The sequence below is a fragment of the Amphiura filiformis genome, chromosome 13 (genome assembly GCF_039555335.1).
Source record: "Amphiura filiformis chromosome 13, Afil_fr2py, whole genome shotgun sequence".
Taxonomy (NCBI): domain Eukaryota; kingdom Metazoa; phylum Echinodermata; class Ophiuroidea; order Amphilepidida; family Amphiuridae; genus Amphiura; species Amphiura filiformis.
The window spans coordinates 18,267,201-18,289,716 of NC_092640.1; the positions used below are offsets into that span (position 1 = coordinate 18,267,201).

The 22,516-nt window shown below is 36.9% G+C and overlaps 1 protein-coding gene across 1 annotated transcript in view; it reads right to left on the reverse strand.

Moving 5' to 3' along the window:
• The window catches only part of LOC140168078 (proton myo-inositol cotransporter-like), an 88,602-nt gene that overhangs the window by 65,468 nt on the left and 618 nt on the right, over positions 1-22,516 (reverse strand). Inside the window, exons 2-6 of the mRNA XM_072191381.1 lie at positions 21,533-21,747; positions 20,539-20,647; positions 19,134-19,297; positions 13,087-13,195; positions 8,129-8,376 (exon numbers count right to left, since the gene is read on the reverse strand). Coding sequence (XP_072047482.1) covers positions 8,129-8,376; positions 13,087-13,195; positions 19,134-19,297; positions 20,539-20,647; positions 21,533-21,747 — 845 coding nt within the window. The remainder of the gene's footprint in view (positions 1-8,128; positions 8,377-13,086; positions 13,196-19,133; positions 19,298-20,538; positions 20,648-21,532; positions 21,748-22,516) is intronic.

The following is a 22,516-nucleotide window of genomic DNA, read 5'->3' on the forward strand; positions in this document are numbered from 1 at the left end:
AGCTTTAAGACAAATTTTTTTTGGCCTTATTGCTGGTAAATTTAACAACATTAAATGAGTAAAAGAAGTTGTCCTGTAATTAGTTAAACCTACCATAGACATCCACAGGCATTAATTTGTACAGACTTAACATAAATGTGTGTGAATTTATATTATAATTTAGAAAAGTAAATTTATACCATTTACTACCTCATAAATTGTTATTTGATCAAGAATTTAATACTATTTTTGTAAGCGGTTTAATATAATAATTACACCATTTACTAACTACCTCATAAATTGATCAAGAATTTAATACTATTTTTTTGTATATGATTTAATGTAATAATAATACCATTTACTAACTACCTCATAAATTATTCATTGATCAAGAATTTAATACTATTTTTTGTATGTGGTTTTAATATAAACTTATTAGCCATGGTGAGTAACAGGAGCAGATTTAGAGGGGGGGGGGGCACACCCGGCGCAGGCCCCCTCTAATTTTTGCAGAGCGGCGCCTGACTATGTGTATTTTTGCAGAGCGGAGCTTGACTTTGTGTGGGCGCCGAGCCGTGGCGGCAGCTGCGGTGGCTCGGCGCCCCTCTATTGGAAATTCCTGGATCTGCCCCCGAGTAAGTACCCCAAGGCACTTGCTGTTACATGAACTCTATTACATAATGTCCAAAATTTTTGTTTGTATCATTCACCTCTTCCAAAAGAAGTAAAACCGGAAGTTAGTAAGCGCACCAATTTGGGAGCACTATATGCAGGGTCTAGGTAATGCATCATTTGTATAATACCTGCTGAATATCCCCTAACAGAATAATGTCATAGCCACTCAGTCAAATTTGGTCCAATGGTAAAAGTTTAATGCTTTGTTCATTCTTATATCTACCTCAAAATATATATCTATCAGTTTGTATTACTTACACTTGAGACTATAATAGTCCAGAGGATGATTTAAGCACTTCCCACCACGCCACTGTGTTGACTTGCTGTTAGCACAGCTGTGTGAGTGAACATGACACCACTGCTCGCACATTGCATTGACGGGCATGGTTAAATTTGAATTTGGCTGATATATTTACAATAAAAACGTATTCAAAATGCTAGTCGATTTCACATTTTATGTTACCTACAGGTGTGAATTATCCTTTATGCATACATCACTTTTGTTCTGAAATCGACCAAGTAATAATGACACACGCACAATTCTTAAACAACATCTTTTGCACAGAATTCAATGGGATATGAAAAGTAAAGTGGCAGTTGAAACTCTAGTGATAACACGTTTGCAGTGCATGATGGGGCTTCCTTAAATCATCCTCTGATAATAGTCTCAGCTTGCACATACTAAGAGTAACCAAGTTCACCTCCTTCTGTTCACCTTGCATAATCATTTATCTCTGTATAAGCTTGTATATATATGGTACGTGTTTGTTTATTATTATTACTATCTGTCATATATATTGGTTTTTTTTTCATTTTCCTTGATACACATTTCAACCCATTATGTATAATTCATATTCCATTTCAAATATACCGGTACTACCTTGTATTCATGCCCCTATGGACAGTTACCTTCCACACGCAAGTATAGACACTATACAGGGAGCTAAATAACATGTTAACTGGGTGGGTAAATGCCCACCCAGTAAATTATTTTGCCCACCCAGTAAATTCAACTTGCCCATTGCCCAAAAGTGCCCACCCAGTAAATTATTTTGCCCACAAAAAATTGGGCACCACATGATAATTATCATAAAACTAGTACCAACGTGCATCTCTTGCATTTTGAAAGTGATGTTGAATAATGAAGTGATGCATCTTTTCTTAATATCTGCCAATTTATTCATTTACCATGTTCGGATTAGGAATAATTATCACACAGTACAAAATGGTATAGGAAGCCAAAAATTAAAGGTAGTCTCCAGCAATCACAAAATTACCGGGCGCCGAAATTGTCGAGTGTAATGACGTCTCAGTAATACAATGAAGGCTGACGACATTGAGCACAAATAACCATTACACCATTGTACTTAGACAATTTCGGCGCGGGATTTTTGAATATCATGTGTTGAGAGCCGATTGTTTTTGTTCGTTTTTATGGTCAATATGAGTTTGTTTTAAATAAATAAACAATAAATAATTATTTTTGTAACATATAAGGCATAATGTTTTGATTGCCAGAGACCCCCCTTATTATTATCCTTCCCATCTAACTTTACTGCTTTTTCCCTACCTAAGAGTAATGGTGAGTTGCAACATGAATATGTTAATATTTAAGATGTATTTATGGGGAGGGTAAAGTCCACTTTTTACATCAAAGCCAACTTCCATGCAAAACCAGAAAATCCAAACGGTTGGATGCCATTAGTTATCGCTGCCCACCCAGTAAATTATTTTTCCTAATTTGAGGGCAATAATAAATTAAATTGCCCGCCCAGTAAATTATCCTTATTTACCTCCCTGACCCCCTACCTCATAACACAGAAGTGTTACTTTTCCAAGGGGGGTGTGAATGCAAGAGGTATTACCTTACCATTATAAGTCGTCAACAACATGTTTGTACCAAATACTAATGTCATTATTTATGCAAACACTAGATATGATAGAAGTGTAAATAAGGTTGAGTTTGAATGCAATGATATGAATTGGAATTTGATTTATGCTATGAAATATAGATGTACACTGGAAACCAAAACACGGTATTTACAATTTCGTTTTATTCATAGCACCCTTCCAACAAATAAGTTTCTTTATAATTAATGAGTATAAATGCTCCTTTTCTAAAGGAGGATGAAGAAACCATGAAGCATCAATTTGATGTGGTCATGTAAATTTGTCTCAACAATGTGGAGTGATATTTTTGGCCGGTTGAGAGAATTAAATATTAATGTAAATATTCCATATCAGATATTGAAATTTGATATTTATGATGACAAATATGCCACCTTGAAAAATTTAATCTTACCCCAGAGTAGGCCAGTGCACATAAGCGTTGAAAAAAAACCAGTGCATCTGGCCGGATTCGAACCGGCAACCTTCGTATTACTAGCACGACGCTCTAACCAACTGATCTATAGAGGCACGTTGGAGAAGAGAGGAAGATATAAATCTATAGGTATTAGGCTCGAATGGTGTTCGTCACATTCCTAGCGGAAGGCATCAGAATTGCATATTTATACCCGACAAATACACAAAGTCACATAAGTATGAAAATTATTATATTTAGTTCTCTGGGTTAATCGGATGAACAAATTTTAATTTTCCCCAGTGTAGGCCAGTGCACATAAACGTTGAAAAAAACAAAACAAAAAAAACAGTGCATCCGGCCGGATTCGAACCGGCGGCCTTCGTATTACTAGCACGACGCTCTAACCAAATTAACCTGGGTTAATAGGATGAACAAATTTTAATCTTTTCTAAATATGCAGTTCTGATGCCTTCCGCTAGGAATGTGACGAACACCATTCGAACCTAATACCTATAGATTTATATCTTCCGCTCTTCTCCAACGTGCCTCTATAGCTCAGTTGGTTAGAGCGTCGTGCTAGTAATTCGAAGGTCACCGGTTAGAATCCGGCCAGATGCACTGGGGTTTTTTTTCAACGTTTGTGCACTGGCCTACTCTGGGGAAAGATTAAAATTTGTTCATCCTGTTAACCTATGTAATGTTCTTTGTGAGTTAAAAAAAATAAAGACCCTCACAGGCTTTGAAAGACTAAATAAAACCACTAGATAAAACAAGGTTTGTTTTCAGTGTGATTTTCACACTGAATTTCTTTTCAGCATGTTTTCAGAGTTGAGGTAAATATCAGTGTGATTTTCATTGTCAAAATTTCATAGTGTTAGTCCCTTTAAAATGTTCTCCTTTTATCTCATTATGAATATTTGTTGATTATTGTTTGTTTATTTATAACACAAAGCCAAAGGAGGCATTTTTGAAAATTGAGTTACTATAATTACTACCTTATACACAAATTGTGCTGTCACAAACTGAAAACACCAAAGGTGTAGCATACTTGTTTCTAAAGTTCTAAAATTCTGTGATGTCTAATTTGTATTTTTATTGGTTTTTTTTACTCCATATTTGTGCATTTATCTCATTTTCAAATTTACCACCTTTGGCCTCCATGGACGAGATCGTATCCCATTTGTTTGCTTAGATAACTCAATTTTTATGTAATTTTTCAGTAGATATCCACGAAAAAAACATGGTGCACCAGAACGTAATTCAAATATAACAATATTTTTGTTAAACGGATTAGTCTGATTTTTTGTACATAAACATTATGTAGCCAGAGGTTTCCTGTGGTATAAAAATCTCAACTTTTTTGTGAAAAGTTGGGGGATGAGGCTGTGGATCACGAAAGTTAGCAAACTCCATCACAAGAAAAATTAATGCAGTCCATCCCCATTGTTCATGTTTCTAAAAATACAGTAATGTCCTCAAAAATATAACAATTGAACTGGTTCACACCCGCATTCCAACCAGGACAATAGAATCTGAAGAAGGAATGCAGGCAAAAGTACTATGTAAGGAGAGAGTTTGTCTCAATCTTGGTCAGACTCATCTACATGTAAGTAATATATTGTTTTATACTTTGTGAAATCATCTTTGATAATGGCCTGCTAAAGCTGTGTAATAAAGGGTAGCCATTAGGCTGTCTCAAGGAAATGAAGTAATTGTGTCTTGTGTCAATGTCTACTTTTATATGTTATGTGCATATAGTGATGTGCGCCCTTAATTCACATCTCTGATAAAAAGAACACCTGTTTTATAATTTATGCAGTAGGTATTCTAACACGTAAAGACATTACCAAATATGGGAAATGATGTCATATAACATTGCCACATGCACATTGCATATTTAATAGTGCCACACGCATGTTGACCAATCAGATTATCCAATCAGATTGCATTCTAACTTTCCTAAGAGATAAGTTATTCACAAGCTCTGTTACCAACTTTTGATGATTTGTATCAAATTAAAATGATTTGTATCAAATTCTAACAATTTCCATCAAATTCTACTGATTTCCACATAAATTATGTAAATTGCCAAGTAAATTTGCATACTTTTTGCCCCAAAACTAAGCAGGTGCATAGGCTTTCTTCCGCCAGATTTCACTACTATCTTATCTTGAGATAATTTGTCTACAAGCTAATAAATATGCAAATTACTAATTACTAGCGGGAGACCCGCGCTTTGCGCAGGTCTCCCGAGAGCGGTTAGTGAGAGCGGTTAGTGAATGGGATTTGGGAGTAGTTAGTAAACATGGTAAACGGTGATGATAATCACAGTGTCTTGGTGTAGATTCATTCATCCAGTATAGTAATGACCAGGTAAGCTTGATAATCACATATGTTAGCTCCTGTCATGTTAAAGAAGCTAAAGTTTAAGTGAATATCCAGACCTGTGATAATGTTGTTACTCACTCAATCCCTCAGATTTCTTTTGAAACAGCTCGTGACAAAATGGTTGATTTTAACTTTATCCCAACAAACATAAAACATTAATGTTAGAAGAGGTTGCTAGAAAACGTTTCAATTTCGGGTTATAAATGGTATAAAACATGTAAGCAACATGTTTAAAAAGTTGCAGCAAAACATTTTAAGGTTGGTCTGAACCCTGGAATTATGGAAACTTTCGGACCTCATAATTGCTAAATTGTTGGTCTAAAGTATATAAAAGTAGGTATACATTTGTTTAGAATGACAAAGACTTGATAAGTTCATCTGTGAGGTCAAATTTGGGCCAAAATGCTCATTTCTGGCCCAAAAAACGTTTTTTTTATTGTTAATTTTTAAAGTCTACATAAAAATATCTAGGAGCCGTTTTTTCATTTTTTTGAATTTCGACCAACTTCGAGAAATTTGCACCAAAATGGTAAAAAATGCTGAATTTTCAAAAAATCATAAAAAGCCTGATTTTCACCCAAAATTTCAAATATATTTGGGGAAGTTGGTCAAAATTCAAAAAAATAACAAAACGGCTCCTACATATTTTGATCTAGTTTTTAAAAATTAATTAAAAAAATTTGGCCCAAGAATTTTTTTGTTATGTTTTACGAAAAAGATGAACACCTCACAGATGAACTTATCAAGTCTTTGCCATTCTAAATATGTATACTTTTATATACTTAACACCAACAATTTAGCAGTTATGAGACCGAAAGTTTCCATAATTCCAGGGTTCAAACCAACCTTAAGCGAGCCTGTGTTGTTAATAGCAAGGCCTACATTATAGCCAGGATTTATTTGCGGGAGCCGTCAAATTTCTAAAATGTGGATTTTCAAGTTCCACTAAAGTGGGTTCACCCACCCCCTAACAGTTAACCTTTTCGGGCTATACTGAACAGTTGAACACTCTGTTGGCTACATTCCCTCTGAAAAGTGGAGTTTTTTGCAAACCTGTCACCCAATGACCCCCCTTTTCATCAGATTACACCCAATGATCCCCCCCGAAATGGCTTGAAAGCCTTTGCTTTGACCAAGTTTCCAATTCTGAGGGGACACAGCTGGCAAAGGTGGGGACACAGGGGACACAGCAAAGGTGGCGGCAAAAACTTCGAATGTGCCCCCCCCCCTTCCCAATTCCTGGATCCGCCACTGTCTCAGAGAAGAAGTCAGTCACGTACACATACGTAGGCCTACGCGCAGTAAGCCAACATTAAGTGCGTCCATACCATGCGACGCAATGCGAAAGTGAAACCATGGTGCCGTTCTGGCAAGATAAAATGCGTGACTCGCCACTTACCGCATGAGTGTTTGGACACCGCTTGCACGACGCGTTTGGTGTCATGACCTGACCCATAAGGTTATTGACCTCAACGACCTAGCAACCGACCATTATTTTTGTTATTTCCATAGTGATTGAATAGTTTTGCAAAAATGAACGTCAGATGGTTTAATGGCAATATGTACCCGATCAATGTACGAATAAATCAAAGCTGAAAGTGAAAGCATCTCGGAGCCTGCTTCTGGACAAGATTTAGCGACTTCCTTTTATTTATATAGACATTTGCATGTTTTGCACTGAAAACGTTCTAGCACCAACAAAAGCTGGAAATTCTTTCTTCCATCACTATGCAAGGATCATGATGATATAAAAAATGTTTGGCCATTGTGTACATCAATGCCCCCCTTTTCAAGGTCTGTTTTAGTATAGATGAGTCATTTTGCAAGAGTTTCTGATCATTTTTGGAAAATAGCGCAAATTTGGCTCGTCATTTGTCTTCATATTCTAGCCATTTTTTGAAAGTTACTAAATAAATAAATACATCTAGAAATATGTTAAAAACTGTGCAAATATACTTTAATTGGATGGATAATTTGGGCATGTACTGATGGGTCATATTTTCTTGGATTCTCTTTTTGATTCTCTGCAGCACTTCCCTACCCAAACCAAACTTGAGCACCCCCATTACAGACTGCGTGTTTACACTGAGCACTCTGTATTTTTACCCGGTATTACTTGGTAACCCACAATCCGATTCAGGCAACAACCACCACGTTTCTACAGGTGCTTAAAATAAGGGTTGTGGTGTGTACCGGAAGTACTGAAAGTATTTTCCTGACCCCAAGCTGCTTTTAAGGTCACGATGTGATACATAAAATGTACATAAAAGAAGTTCAACAACCATTAACCGTTGTGTTTCCACTAGCAGAAATACCGGGTGTCACACCACATTGTCTACCTCATGAGGTGGATCACGGTTGCCGGGTGTCTATACCGCATCACTCTAAACCGATCTGTTTCCACTGGGCACATTAACCGGTAACACTCTAAACTAAACCGCATTACCCGCCAACCGTTCCCCAGTAGAAACATGCAAAGAGAGACAATATTGGGCTATTCCATTTAAAATCCACACTACCCCTGTGCAAGATTTAGCTAAAGTCATCCACAGAGGGAATACAAACTTTGAATACAATACACAATTGGGAATCTTCCATTTTAAATACACACTCCAGTTGTGGAATATATAAAGACTTAATACATGGGGAGTACGGGTTTCAAAATGATTAACCCTGACCAATTACATTTGAAAAACATACTCCCCCTGTGGAATATATTTCAAAAATTTGCCACAGGGGTAGTGTGGATTTCAACAGGAATAACCCATTCCATGTACTTACCTGCAGCAAAAGGCAGTATATACACCATCATCCCAACCAATGCCATAATTCCATACGGATTAGGACAGAAGTCATAGGCCCACACTATGTTATCTGTTATGTTCTGTTTAGAGCATCTTCCTATAGTGGAATGTTGTACATCATTGACGTCAAGAGGTAGACAAGACCCTGAGCCAGGCACGAAGGAGTCGTTCTGTTGAATGTAGCAGAATCCGCAGTGTTCTTCTAAGATGCAGCTTGTACACTGACTGCAATGAATAATAATGGTGAATATGTAGTCACTGAAAATTATTATACTTAGTTCTTTGGGTTGATAGGATGAACAAATTTTAATCTTTACCCAGAGCAGCCAGCGCACATAAACATTTAAAAAAAAACCCAGTGCATCTGGCCGGATTCAAACCGGTGACACTCATAATACTAGCATGATGCTTTAGCCAATTGAGACACAGAGCCACACTGGAGAAGTGCGGAATATATAAATCTATTAGGTTTGAAGAACTACATATTTATCACAAATACACAAATTCACATAGACTTTTGTGTATTTGTTATAAATATGCAGTTCTGATGTGACGTTTATGTGCCCTGGCTGCTCTGGGTAAAGATTAAAATTTGTTCATGAATTTTCAGTGTCAATGCAGATAAAGCCCCTTGTTTAAATGTCACCTATCTGGTCGCCAGTTGTGAGTAAATTTGCGATCGGGTGAGTGAAGTTCCAAAATCACCAGCCCGATTGGCGGGTAAAATTTCATCAAGCGATCAATTGTCCAGAAAACTGACTGAAACGTGACTTTATAGACTCAATCGTGCACAAAATCTCTCACAGAAATTAAGAAATTATTAACCCAAGACCTTTAGGATGTTTATAAAATGCAGTCAAATTCTATCAGTTTGAGGTATTCACTGTCATAGTGCACGTTAGAATGTGACCGTTGCTAGGTCAACTGGCTCAAACTTTCTTTGTTACGAACCACTGATCAAAATGATCACAACACAAAGCCTATGGCATATCAAAATTCAGAACAGGTGTATGAGCCCAGGCTTGAACCAGTAACATGCACTAGGACAGCAGATAGCTACAGTCAGCTGATCAAAGTTTTGTTTATGTTCATTGAGACAATCTGTTGATTAGAATCTACAGCTGTAATATGTGACCATCCACCACAAAGTGGTAGTAAAGTCGGCTCTAGATCATTTTCTGTTTATTGCAGATTTTAAAAGAATGCACTTTCAGCTTCAAAATGACATCTCAACCATTGGACATCTGGAAGTGAAGTTATGGTTCATCAAGGGTCAAATTCCTAATATATTTTACATAGAAATCCATATACTGTTTTTGATTGTATCTCAAAATGGAAAATGCCGACTTTACGACCAGTTTGTGGTGGATGGGCACATATTATTATACCTTCTAATCGGTTAAATCTCACAAGATTTCACAGTATTGTAGGGAACCACACAACTTTTGACCTTTAATTTTAACCAATCAGAAAATAATGTTAGTTTTAGCTAAACTTTGGGGTCATTCATGACTTATTTGCCCTCATTGACTTTACGTGGTCGACCTTCTACCGGAAGTAGAATGGACCGATGTGTACAACCCACACTGATTGGTCATTGTGTTCTGGCTTTGTTATTATCATTTGCTACAGGAGTGGAAATCTGGCTTTGCAAAAGTCGAAGCAGGGGTAGCTTCTGTTTGGGGAGCCGCTATAGCAGGCCTTTTAAAGTTTTTAAAATCCACTCCTTTTCCAGTATCTGCGCTTAAAACAAACGTAAACATAACACACTACATTATGCCTTTGTTGTGTCTTTTTTCTTTTTTTCATGCCATGCTGACTGAACACTAGTAAGTCCAAGTCGTGACCTATGCCAGAACTCGGATGTGGCAACTACAATATACCGCACAGGTCAAATTTTGTTCGGAACGGTAAATGGTATGACCTACTCACCGGATTGCTGAATGGCAAAAAAAGTTACGTTCCATACCTGGTGCTACCACTGCTTCAGTAGGTACCATTGTCTCTTTCTATCTTACCCTGAGCATTAGGCTATTCCATTTGAAATCCACACTACCCCTGTGGAAGATTTGGGAAATATCTTCCACAAGGGGAGTAGGAACTTTAAATGGATTAGCTCATTAATCAACTCTATTTCAAACTTGCCCTCCCTCTGTTGAAGATTCAGGTTGAATCTTTCTCAGAATGTGTATGAAATTCAAATAGGCTGTCTAATATGTTCATTCCATTTAAAATTCATACTCCCCCTGTGGAAGATATTTAAAAATCTTCCACAGGGGTAGTGTGAATTTTAAATGGAATAACCCATTGCTATTGTTTTATTTTATTTAAATATAAAACAATCACTATCCAAATGTAAGGCAGACTTGAAACACCTTCAGTCCCAACCACCATCAGTCCGGATTTTTAGGAAACCCTAACCTAGAGTCCAAAGTTTTCCGTTTTACGAAAAACGGAAGAAAATCACGGAATCGGAAGTACAACACGGAAAATGACATTTTTGTATGATGTGACAAAAATTGTTGAAAGATAAGAGAAATACATGTTAAAAACATCATGAGTTGTGTATGTCAATTTTTATGATAAAAATAGTTTTTAATAATACCAAAATAAAGATATATTACCAAGGCATGAACCCCCTATATCCGTGCAAACATCGTAATAGTCGGCTTATAATATTTAAAAAAGTGTGCAATACACCTCATATAACTTTTTTCTTGGTTGTTCTCGTGATTGCTCTGTTCATTTGAGTATTATACCTGGTGTAAATATGTTTGCTTCGCCACTTTTGGTATTGTTTGCGTTAAAAGTATCCATTTGTTTGGAATTTTTCATATTCAATTTGATACTGTGTTTTGCCATTTTTGATATTGCATTGAATTGATCATGTGTTTAATTGCTTCGCTGTATACTTCATTTTCATTTTTTGTTTTCTACTCACATGTTATCTATGTAGTGTACAGCTTGGCTTTTTAAAAATTTGTGTTTTATGATTCTAATTTCATCTTCTGTTTGATATTTGCTTGCAGTATATTGCCGTTGTTTATACAAAATTGTTGTTTGGTAAACTTATTTTGCTTTATTGCTTATGCCGTCACTTTGAACATTTCACTTAGTTGTTTCTTTGCTCATTTTGCATGTATCTTTCCGTGCAATCCCTTTTGTGCAATGTTCATCATGTGCCTATTTCATTTGTCTTATTTCTTAATGATGTATATTTATAATTCAATGGGTATTTTGTTTTTACGTACACATGTTTTAATTGTAAAGCGCCTTGTGGTCTTTGATGTAATGCGCTATATAAGAATAAATTATATTATTATTATAATCATGAGAATATTCCAATCAGAGCATATTGATCGCGATATTGAACACTTTATTGTGACATTAATATCATTGTTTATACATTTTAAGCTTTATTCATGACACAGATTTACAAATTTTACAACACAGATTACAACACGGAAAATGGATTTTAGAAAACGGTAAACTTCGGACTCTACCCTAACCCTAACGCTAACCCTAACCCTACAAATTCGAACTGATGGTGGTTCGTGCTGACGGTGTTTCGGACTGACGGGGAGACCCTTCAGACTTCACCGTTAGAAGTTGAGGCATTATTGAGGCATTGACAATACAATGTGGAATGCTTCATAGTCTAGTCTGTGATGTGCCCTGAGTAATTTAATTTGATTATCTTTGTTTACAATTAAAATCTATTTTATGAGACATTTTAGGGATTCCCCTAAAAACAAATTGAATCATTTCTAATTTTGGATCATATGGGAATACCCCTAGAGATTGTAAAGTAAAGAAGACATCATATATGGGATTCCCCTCAGGAAGTGATGTAATGGGATTTCCCCTCAGGAAGTGATGTCATGTGAAAGGTTAATGTTATAATTAAGACTTTGGAATTTCCCAGATTGAGCATAATGTGAAGGTAGTAAATGGCCCATAATAGAATGGGGTTTTTCCCATGCTTGATATATAAGAATATGTAAACATATTTCTTCACAGTTGATAGTGTTGATCTGGGCTAGCTAGCTAATATGCTTACAGTCCAATTCCTTCAAAGAAAGGAAATTGCAAACCAGAAATATTTTATGTAGTCAAAGTACTACTATTTATCAGTGTTGTCGGAGAAGATCTAGAATACGTCAAAGAACGTTATTCTTCCAAGAAAGGAATATATATTCTTCTGTCGATTTGCTGAAGTCTGGTTAAAGGAGCAACACAACTGTCAAAATAAGTGGGGACAACTGCATCGCAGTCCTGCTTCCTGAAGATATTGTGTGAAAGGTGGAAATAGCACCAAGTTAGGAGAAAAGCAGCGCAAGGAGTTTAGTATAGGAGAATGGCACAAGGAGTAAGGAGATTTGGAGAACTGCGCAAGGAGTTTAGTATAGGAGAACGGCGCAAGGAGTTTAGTATTGGGATTTTATACGCAAGGATTTATAAACGCAAGTGTACACTGGACTTCGCTGATTTTCGCAGGACAAGTGAATAAGGATATATTACATCAGTCGTCCAGAACATTGCAAGAACTTTATGATCACCAAGAAGAAGAATGCTGGCTAAGTACTAAATAGTTAAAGAGTGATTATATTTGATTATTGTGTATGTGCATTTGTTGTCATATATTGTATCAATAATAACGTGCTTTCAATTAAAGACTTAGATTTCGTTAGCTTAATCAAACAGTGTATTTGTGTTGTGCATTCGTGTGAGTTCTGGTAAAAGGTGATTTTGGCCTTGAGTCAAGTACGACTCGTAACAAGTCTAGCAATCTAGAGATCACTGGTTCAAATCCTAGTCATGAAAATGGGGTTTTCATTCCTTGTAAGTATTCTGGGAAACAAATGTACCAATCATCTCATATTCTTTGAGTGTTAAGAATAAATATATTCACAGAGTGTGTTTTCCAAAGCTTACTTGATTTGTCCACAAGATCCAGCTAGCATGTTGTGATAAGTCACTGGTGGTGCACTGATTGACATGAGGTAGAATGATATGGCTAGGAATATGAGCGCTAATATAACCACTGGAAAAAGAAAGGAAGAAAGCACAAACAAAAACATTAATATATGAAATACAGCTTTCATAAAATACAACAAACACATATGCATATGAACAGTTCAGATGCAACAGCCAACAAATACCATTTTCAAACCTTTTTATGTCCCCAACATCTGCCCTATAATAATGCTAGCTTTAAATTGACATCCTAAACTCCATTGTATATTTTTGAAATTATGACAACGACAGCAGATATTTCTTATCATGTTCTTTATATTTGATGGGTTATAATGAATATATCCATTTTTGAACTTTTCATGGATAAAGACATCTAGGCTATAGGTTAGGGTTTGACATAAGTAAATCAAGAATTGTGTGAACGAACCAAAAGGTTAGGCTTTCATACCAATAACAACATATACATGTACTAGCGAAAAAGCACATTCCATGATAATAAAATTATCAAAAAGGTGATGTTTTGGAACTGTAGAAGTAATGGAACAGCGGTTATCAATCATTTAATTTGCTAGCGGACGACCTAAATGATTTGAAAGGTTTGTGTTTGAAGCCGGGGCACTGCCATTACAAAGTGGACACCATGCTCATGTATGGACTTTCAAAATGGACCCTAATTATCTAAGTTATCTAAAGTAATTATCCTTCGATCTCAGAATACCCTAAACAAGTATTTTGTGATGTTTTCACCACCCTAAACAAGTATTTTCAAATCAAGTCTGAAATCATACCCTTTTCAAGTAAGCCTTTGCTGGATGAATTCCCGTTTATATGTCGTGGAGAACCACCGTATGTTCCCAGGTCAATATCGCGCAGAAATATGTAGAGACAGTGTGCGTAGTACCTTCTCCTGTATGGGGATTATCACTAATTTATCAGGGGTCCCGCTATTGCTCAATTGCGACAACTCTCCCGGAGTCGCTGCCTCGCTGGGTTAAAAATAGAATCATAGAATGTAAACAGAAGTCGGGATTGTCACCGAACCGGGTCACCGGCACAAAACACGATTAGCTACGATTGATTACGACCCGATTATGTCTCAAATGTTTTATTTTCATGAATATAGTAAAATATATACCCTTTACACGGATCCAAGCTGTTGTAAAAGTATACCCTTTTTTCCCGATTTTGGCAATTCTGGCACCCTTTTTTGTACACGAGCATGGTGTCCACCTTGTAATGGCAGTGGCCCCCGGGGTTTGAAGGCCAAATACACCTTCTTTTGCTATGTTTACTGTACATCAGTTTCAGAATCTTTAGAAATGGCACTGAGTGTGTTACTTATTATATATTATATACCGTATTGTCTGTAACAAACGCTCCCCTCTAATAAGCGCCCCTCCAATTTTCCAATGAAAAATTGACATGCCATGCCATATCGTTTGTGTAAGCTTAATCTTCAGTCATGTCAGTGATGATCGCTAACATGGACAAAACCTACTATATGACTCAAACTTCCATCCATTTCATTGCCTAATTATTCACTAATTTCATCAGATTCTTGCTTGATGATGCACTTACAGGTGTAATTTTGTTGTATTTACCACAAAAATGTCATTTTCCATGCTATTCCGTGGGCACCGCCATATTAGGTAGTCGTAAATCCCTTCTTTCTACAGGAGCACCATCGGGCCGGATTTAGACCAGGCAGAAGCTGTGCACAGCAAACGCATATCCTCCGTAGAATCATGGAGGCTTTCCATAGTTACCAACTTCCACTAACTATAACATTCATTGACTTCAAGAAAGCCTTTGATTCAATCAACAGGAAGATGATGTTTTCTGTTTTGCGGCACTATGGTATCCCTGAGAGCATCGTAAAGGCAATACGTGTACTGTATACTAATTCGCAAAGTGCCGTATTGGTAGATGGCAACATCTCGGATCCCTTCCTAGTGACTACTGGAGTATTGCAGGGGGATGTTCTGGCCCCATTCCTATTCATTGTTCTCATCGATTATTTGATGACGATGGCTACCGAGGGGAATAACAGCGGTGTTGAAACACACCCGCGTCGCTCCAGGCGTTATCCTGCCAAGGTTTTGAGCGACTTGGATTTCGCTGATGATATTGCCTTGCTTGAATCTTCCATCCCGCTGGGCACAGGCACAGCTGACCAGAACAGCGGCTGCAGCAGAAAGCCTGGGTCTCATCATCAGTGTTCCCAAAACTGAGTACATGACCATCAACTGCAATCCTCAGCCACCACTCCAAGTATCTGGAGAACCCATCAAGTATGTCACTGATTTTAAATATCTTGGTTCCATGATGGGCTCTAGCACCAGTGACCTCTCCCGACGGAAGGCGCTTGCTTGGTATGCATTTTGGAAACTGGAACATCTGTGGAGAAGTCCAACAATCACTGTTGCAACAAAAGTCAAGCTGTTTAACACCACTTGTGTTACAGTATTGCTCTATGGCTGTGAGTCCTGGGTGATATCTACTGATATGGAAAATAAGATCAACGCTTTTGGTACATCATGTTACAGGATAATGCTGAACATCAAGCGCACCGACCATGTTAGTAATGAAAGGGTCTATGCCATCACCAACACTGTGCCTCTTATCAACTCTGTCAGATCACGACAACTACGATTCCTGGGACATATCCTGAGGATGCAGGAAGATGAACCATGCAGAAGATATGCTCTCTACACCCCATTACATGGTAAAAGAAGACCTGGAAGGCAAAGAACATCCTACTTGTCTTATGTGCAAAAACTGTTGGGGGATTTCGACAACTTTCTACTGCCAGATGCCATTGCCACTTTGGCTTCAGATCGTAGTATATGGAGAAACTTTGTAGTCGCCTGCTTCGCAGCCGAATGAAATGAAATGAATGAATGAAACCATCGGGCAATTTAACCAGATTTTAAAGTTTTTTTCACTGAAAATTCCACTTCCAATAAACGCCCCCCTTTTGGAAAAATGCAACGCCCCCGGGCGTTTATTACAGACAATACGGTAATTATTGTTCTTGGATTTATATAAAGAAAGTAGCTTACAACCAATCAAAAATATGACAATGTAAAATTAATTGAAAATACCCTCAACTTCATAAATAATCTAAAAATACAATGAATTTTGTTCAAATTAATGAAAAAGTATGGATTTTGTTTAAATTTATGAAAAACTAATTACTATAATAGGAACACATTTCAAGAGCAATTGTCCTCTTTTTGTCAGTCATTTCAAAGTAAATCCTTAATATTGTGGAAGCATTTCATTGATTTTTATAAAAAAATCACAATTTTTACATAATTGTATTTCAGAATATATTTCTGTATCCTATGGATCCTAGTATATACTGGAAATTTTTCAGAAAGATAAAAGTGTTATCACATCCAAAAGAGCACAAATCAAATAGGTTAGGTAAAAATAAATAATTGTTTGATTGTCCATCTATATTTTTTTTTACAAATTCAAAGTATAGACCTCTTGTAAAGTATACTTGTTATATTTTTTTTAAATATCAAAGTTCACAGGTATATGCCTAACAAGGTGTGTATCGGGTTATTTTTCTTCTCTATATCACTTCATTCATGTTTAGAACAGTTTAGAAATGTGAAAAAACTGTTTTAAGATGTCAAACATTTTGTGGATTAAAATGTGGAATTTTGCAAACATTAAAATCCAGAAAATAGGGAGGTTTTCAAAATTACATGCAACTTTAATGACAGATAACTTGTTAGAAATAGGGAGGGTGCCAGAATTGGGTGTCAAAATGGACAAAAATGTTTACAAAAATAGGGAGCCTCCCTCTAAAATAGGGAGGGTTGGCACCTCTGATATTCTTTACTACAGTAAAATAAAACCAATTTTTTTCAGATTTTCTAGATTAAGATCGGTCGGATGAGGACAATCAAACAACCTTTTTTTTGCCTAACACTAATTTGGTAATATTAATACCCAATATAAAATTCAATAAGTTCATGTCATTACCATCAGCAATATTACTCGCCTGATTACTCACAAGCTGTTTGCTGATAATGTGAAAAGTGTGAATAAATTACCAATACTCTTTCACAACTACAAATATGATATTTTATAAATAAAAATAATATTGAAATAATTTCTTGGCACCTGTGATAGAATAACATTGGCATGCAATAAATCTGAATTGAAAATTCTGTCTTTTTGCATTCATAGTTGGTATTCAGATGTGGCAGTGCTGGGATCATGAATGAACTTGAAACAGTGACAAGCGGAGGATTTTATGGGGGGGGGGGGGGCAGATGCCGCATCCCCCGACTGACCCAAAAATAAAAAGCACCGTGCATGATTGCATTGGCACAAAGCCCAGGGGTGCGTAGTTGGAGTTTGTGGCATCCAGAGCAAATATAGATAGTCCCCCCTCCCCAATTCTTGAAGGAGGAAACATCCAACATGTTCCCATAATGACTCTGGTCATTTTCTGACTGGAATCAATTTTCTATTTCCTACTTAGGGGCCGTCCATAATTTTCGCCATTTTCACTTACGTACAAAGCGTACGTAAGAGGGAGGGAGGGGGTAAAAATCCTTGGCAAGTGTACGTAAGAAAAATGGCGATTTGTTTGAACAATAAAACAAAAAATGAAAGTGAAAAATTATGGTATTTTCCAATATTTTATTCATAAGTTATATAACCAATTGACCTAAAATTGTTCAATTCGTTTTAACAATTCCTATAACAAGTCACGCAAACAATGATTTTCTCTTTAATTTTGAGCTGATATGCACAGTAGTCCTATTTTACATTCATGCTTAATTTATTTCATACCTGCGCTAGGATCAATGACAGCAAAGGCTCTAGTGTGGATTATCACTGTTGCAACAAAAGACATGACATCCATAGTTTTGCAAGAACATACACCAAACATGCCAAGGGATGTCCCCTGGTTCCCCCTATACATGTATATGATGTGATCCCGGGGTTCTTAGTGGAAAAAGAGAGTATAGGGTGTTCAGGAGATTTCGGAGTGCATTAGCCATTTAGTTTAGATTCGGGCTGTATTTTAAGCTATTTTTAAGCTATAATTTATTAATGGCTTTCGTTTTCATGAAAATATGGTTTAAAAGGGAGGTTTTTTCAGCATTTCTCAACTTATCTGTAAAAACACAAATTCAGAATCCCCCTGGAACACTAATATAACCCTAACCCTAAACCTAAAAATCGAACCTTTAACCTAAACTCACCATAACCCCAACCCAACATCTCAATTTTGCTATTAGTAGTAGGCTTACTCGTGGAAATTCTTCGCCATTTTATTTGTACGTAACTCGAGGGGGGTAAAAAGTTACGTACGCTTTGTACGTAAGTGAAAATGGCGAAAATTATGGACGGCCCCTTACAAACTGATGGATTAATCAAGAAGGCCTCATCTGCTATAGCTGCCAGGTGTCACATGCATACAATATAGAATGCAGAAATTGTCAAATATCTATAAGGCAGCTATTGCAGATATTGCCTTCTTGCAACAGACCATCAAAATGTATTACAAAGGCTGTTGAACAAAAAATTAATAATCTATTATAATGTGAACGTCCACCACAAGTGGGTTGTAATGTCAGCATTTTTACTTTTTAAAAAATTGGACAGGCAACTTTTCCTCAAGATAATCTATACACTGATGTATTAAATGTCTCTGTTGCTTGTTTGTACATAGTAAAAAATCAGTAAGAGTTGGGAAATCCTTTGTTTTCTACTGGTTTTTTTTAGGTTCAATGGACCATAATTATATGAAAACAAGCTCTGCGGACAATGCAGACCAGTCATGATGGATGCAGGGGTGTGAGAGGCCACAGACCAAAAATGAGGAAAATCACAAAAAAACTGCAAAACAGCATAAAAATGCCAAATATGAGCTGAAAATAAAAGAAAACACAAACATTTTGACAAAAAGAGGAAATCAGCTCAAAAGAGGATATCTCACACCCCTGTGGATGGTCACATATTTCCCAACTTACCTGCTAAATGACTAAGAAAAATTTTTCGTCTTCCAAACCTTCCCACGGTGCATAGCGTTATGAGTTGACCAACTACAAATAGCCCACTGACAGCTACCACCATCCACATAACGGCTTGATCTGATTGGATACCTGACATACGCATTATCATTGCACTATAAGGCCTGTGAATGAAATAAACTATATAAGCTTACTGCATAGGACTTTGGGTTGCATTAAAGTGACATTCACAGATTTTGTGAGAAGAATGTCTGAAGTTTTTCATAAAGTAAGATTTTTGCATGTCCACATGGCCTACCTCTGAATTAACAAATGCCCCAAGCGAATATGATGGTAACAATCTTTTCGTTAGGGAACTAGAATGATTTTTGTTCAAATTGTCCAGATCAGGACATTAAATTAACACAGTGGCCTATGGTGAACTGGAATGTGATAAATACTCATAAAATAAAAATTGAATGCTAGAATCAACTGGAAATTTTCAGCCTAGGTTTATTTTACGTTCCTCTGTAGAACTAGGGGCATGACAAACCAGATTATGATCCCACCAGATCTCTGAGTGTCCCTTTAAAAAAACTGTGATTTAAAAGTGTGATGCAAAAACTGCCTATTTTTCTGCAATTATCCAAAAAAAAATACCTGCAAACATTTGTGTTCATCCATATCAAAAGGATACACTTGTTTACTACGTACTTGCTACATGTGTCTCTTTTTACATAAAAGATAAAAATAAATACCGGACTCATCTCAAGTGGAACTCACTTCAAATCCTCCCCAAGTCACATGGTTTATGAGAGCATTCCTAAAACATGTGACTTGAAGATGATTGAAGTGACCTCCACTTGAGATGAGTCTGGTATTTATATCTAGCATGTGAAAAGAGACACATGTATCAGCCATCAAGTGCATCCTTTTGATACAGCTGTATCAATGGGGAGAGCGAGTTGGCGCACAGTAGTTCCCTTGTCTTGTCCCACTGAGGTCCCAGGTTCAAGCCCTGGCCATGCCTGTATGTGCACTTGGTTTATCCTGATCCATGCTCGCTCTTGCAGGTTTTCTCTGGGTCCTCCGGTTTTCGCCTGCTTTCAAAATCGGCGATTAGTTGTTTGGTTATCAAAAATTTCCTTCACCCAATGGAATTTGGGGAGCTGTAGAAAATGGGTGGATGTAGGTTTGCACCAGGTTTGGCCACAACCAACGTAGTTGATGCGATCTGATTGTGATGATTCACCATGCAGCGAAATTACAGCACTCTGGAAAATGCGCTATATCAGAAATTTATTTATTTTATTTCATGTAAACATTTGTCCTCTTTCATTTTCCATGTCCCTAATCCCAGTACACTATATGTTCCATCAATGAAAACCACCCTAGTTGTGTGTCCTAGTCGTAATATCGTACTTACACTATAACATTAATACCAGCTAATTGGTTTATTATTTGAATACCACATCCAACAATAGCTGCCCTTAAGACAGGAGGTGTACTGAACACTCTGCTGATCACTGATGCTCCTGTAAAACAATGGGGAATTTGAATTAACATCGCAGCCAATATATCTATCTAAATGTTGAAGTGCTTATCCAAAATATCACCTCAGGTGATATCTGAGTTCGAGTTAGATAACACTATAGGGATGATAACACTATCAAGGTTGTACAGTGGCGTAGCCAGGACTTCTTCAGAGGGAGAGGCAAGGAGGGCAAGACAAATTTCCAGGGGGGCAAAGAAAATGGTCAAAAATGGGCTAAAAATTACAAAAAAGGCCTCCCACAGGGGGGCAAGAAGGGGGAAAGAAGGGGGGAAAAGAAGGGGGGAAAGACTTCTCACAGGGGCAGCTGCCCCCCTTGCCCCTGGCTACACCACTGTGGTTGTATTGCCTAACACTACAACCTTTACATCACCTGAAGTGATGTTTTAGATGAATAATTCCCATCTGCATATATCTACAGTGACAATGCATGTTTGCAATTCAAACAAACCACATCTTCAAAATCCAAGAGTTCATGTTCTTCAAGATTGAGTTTTAAATATCATAAAATATGTTGGCAATTTCAAATGCTGATGTTTTAAAGTTTGCTATATTTTAAAGTTTGTAAATTTGGGGATATTATTTTGTGCATGTTGGCATCTCAGAAAATGCATGCCTTAACAATGTTATTTTATGGCCAAATTTTATATTCATGTTAAATTTGCAACCTAACCTCTATTCGTGAATTTCACAAAAATAAAACCCTCACAAAAACTACCACTTGTACAGAAAATGCACTCGACTGCTTTGTAATGTTCATACTTTAAGACACCAATATCATTTGATTTTGGGCCATGCTGAAAAATGTTGCATTATACACTTTTTGATCCAGTTAATGAAAATTTCTTGTATTCAAATTTTAACCTACCATTCATTTCCTGTCGTATCCTTTGCTGCATCTTTTCCACTTTTACAATTTCATCAAATTCTCTCTCCGTTTCCGCTTCACCTACTAGCCTCTTGAGTGTTTCTTTAGCCTTCTCTATGCGTCCGTGTTTGACAAGCCATCGTGGGGATTCAGGTAAAAACCAAAATCCTATAAATTGAATGATGCCTGGTATACTGGCTAGGCCTAACATGGCTCTGCAAGATATAACAACAAAATCCTATAAATTGAATAATGCCTGGTATACTGGCTAGGCCTAACATGGCTCTGCAAGATATAATAACAAAATCCTATAAATTGAATGATGCCTGGTATACTGGCTAGGCCTAACATGGCTCTGCAAGATATAATAACAAAATCCTATAAATTGAATAATGCCTGGTATACTGGCTAGGCCTAACATGGCTCTGCAAGATATAATAACAAAATCCTATAAATTGAATGATGCCTGGTATACTGGCCAGGCCTAACATGGCTCTGCAAGATATAATAACAAAATCCTATAAATTGAATAATGCCTGGTATACTGGCTATGCCTAACATGGCTCTGAAAGATATAATAACAAAATCCTATAAATTGAATGATGCCTGGTATACTGGCTATGCCTAACATGGCTCTGCAAGATATAATAATTAAAATGATATAAAAAGTGATTATGGAATTCTTTCTTTAAATATCATCACTACGATGAGTTTGACTAGTCTGTGATACAGACTGTGTTTTTGTACTGCATAACCAAAACAAATAGCTAACCGGGTCATCAAAATGACACAAATTATATATCCTCATAAATCAGCTTTAGTCAATATACCGAAAGGATTGAGTAGTAAATAAAGAACATTACTTTTGTTGTTGCTTGGATGTGCCAGAAAATGGACAGTTTTTGTAAATTCAGGCAGGAAAATCAGGTCAAACTTTTCAGTTTGCACTGCATTTTCAGTTGTAATGGTTGTCGAATTCTGCAA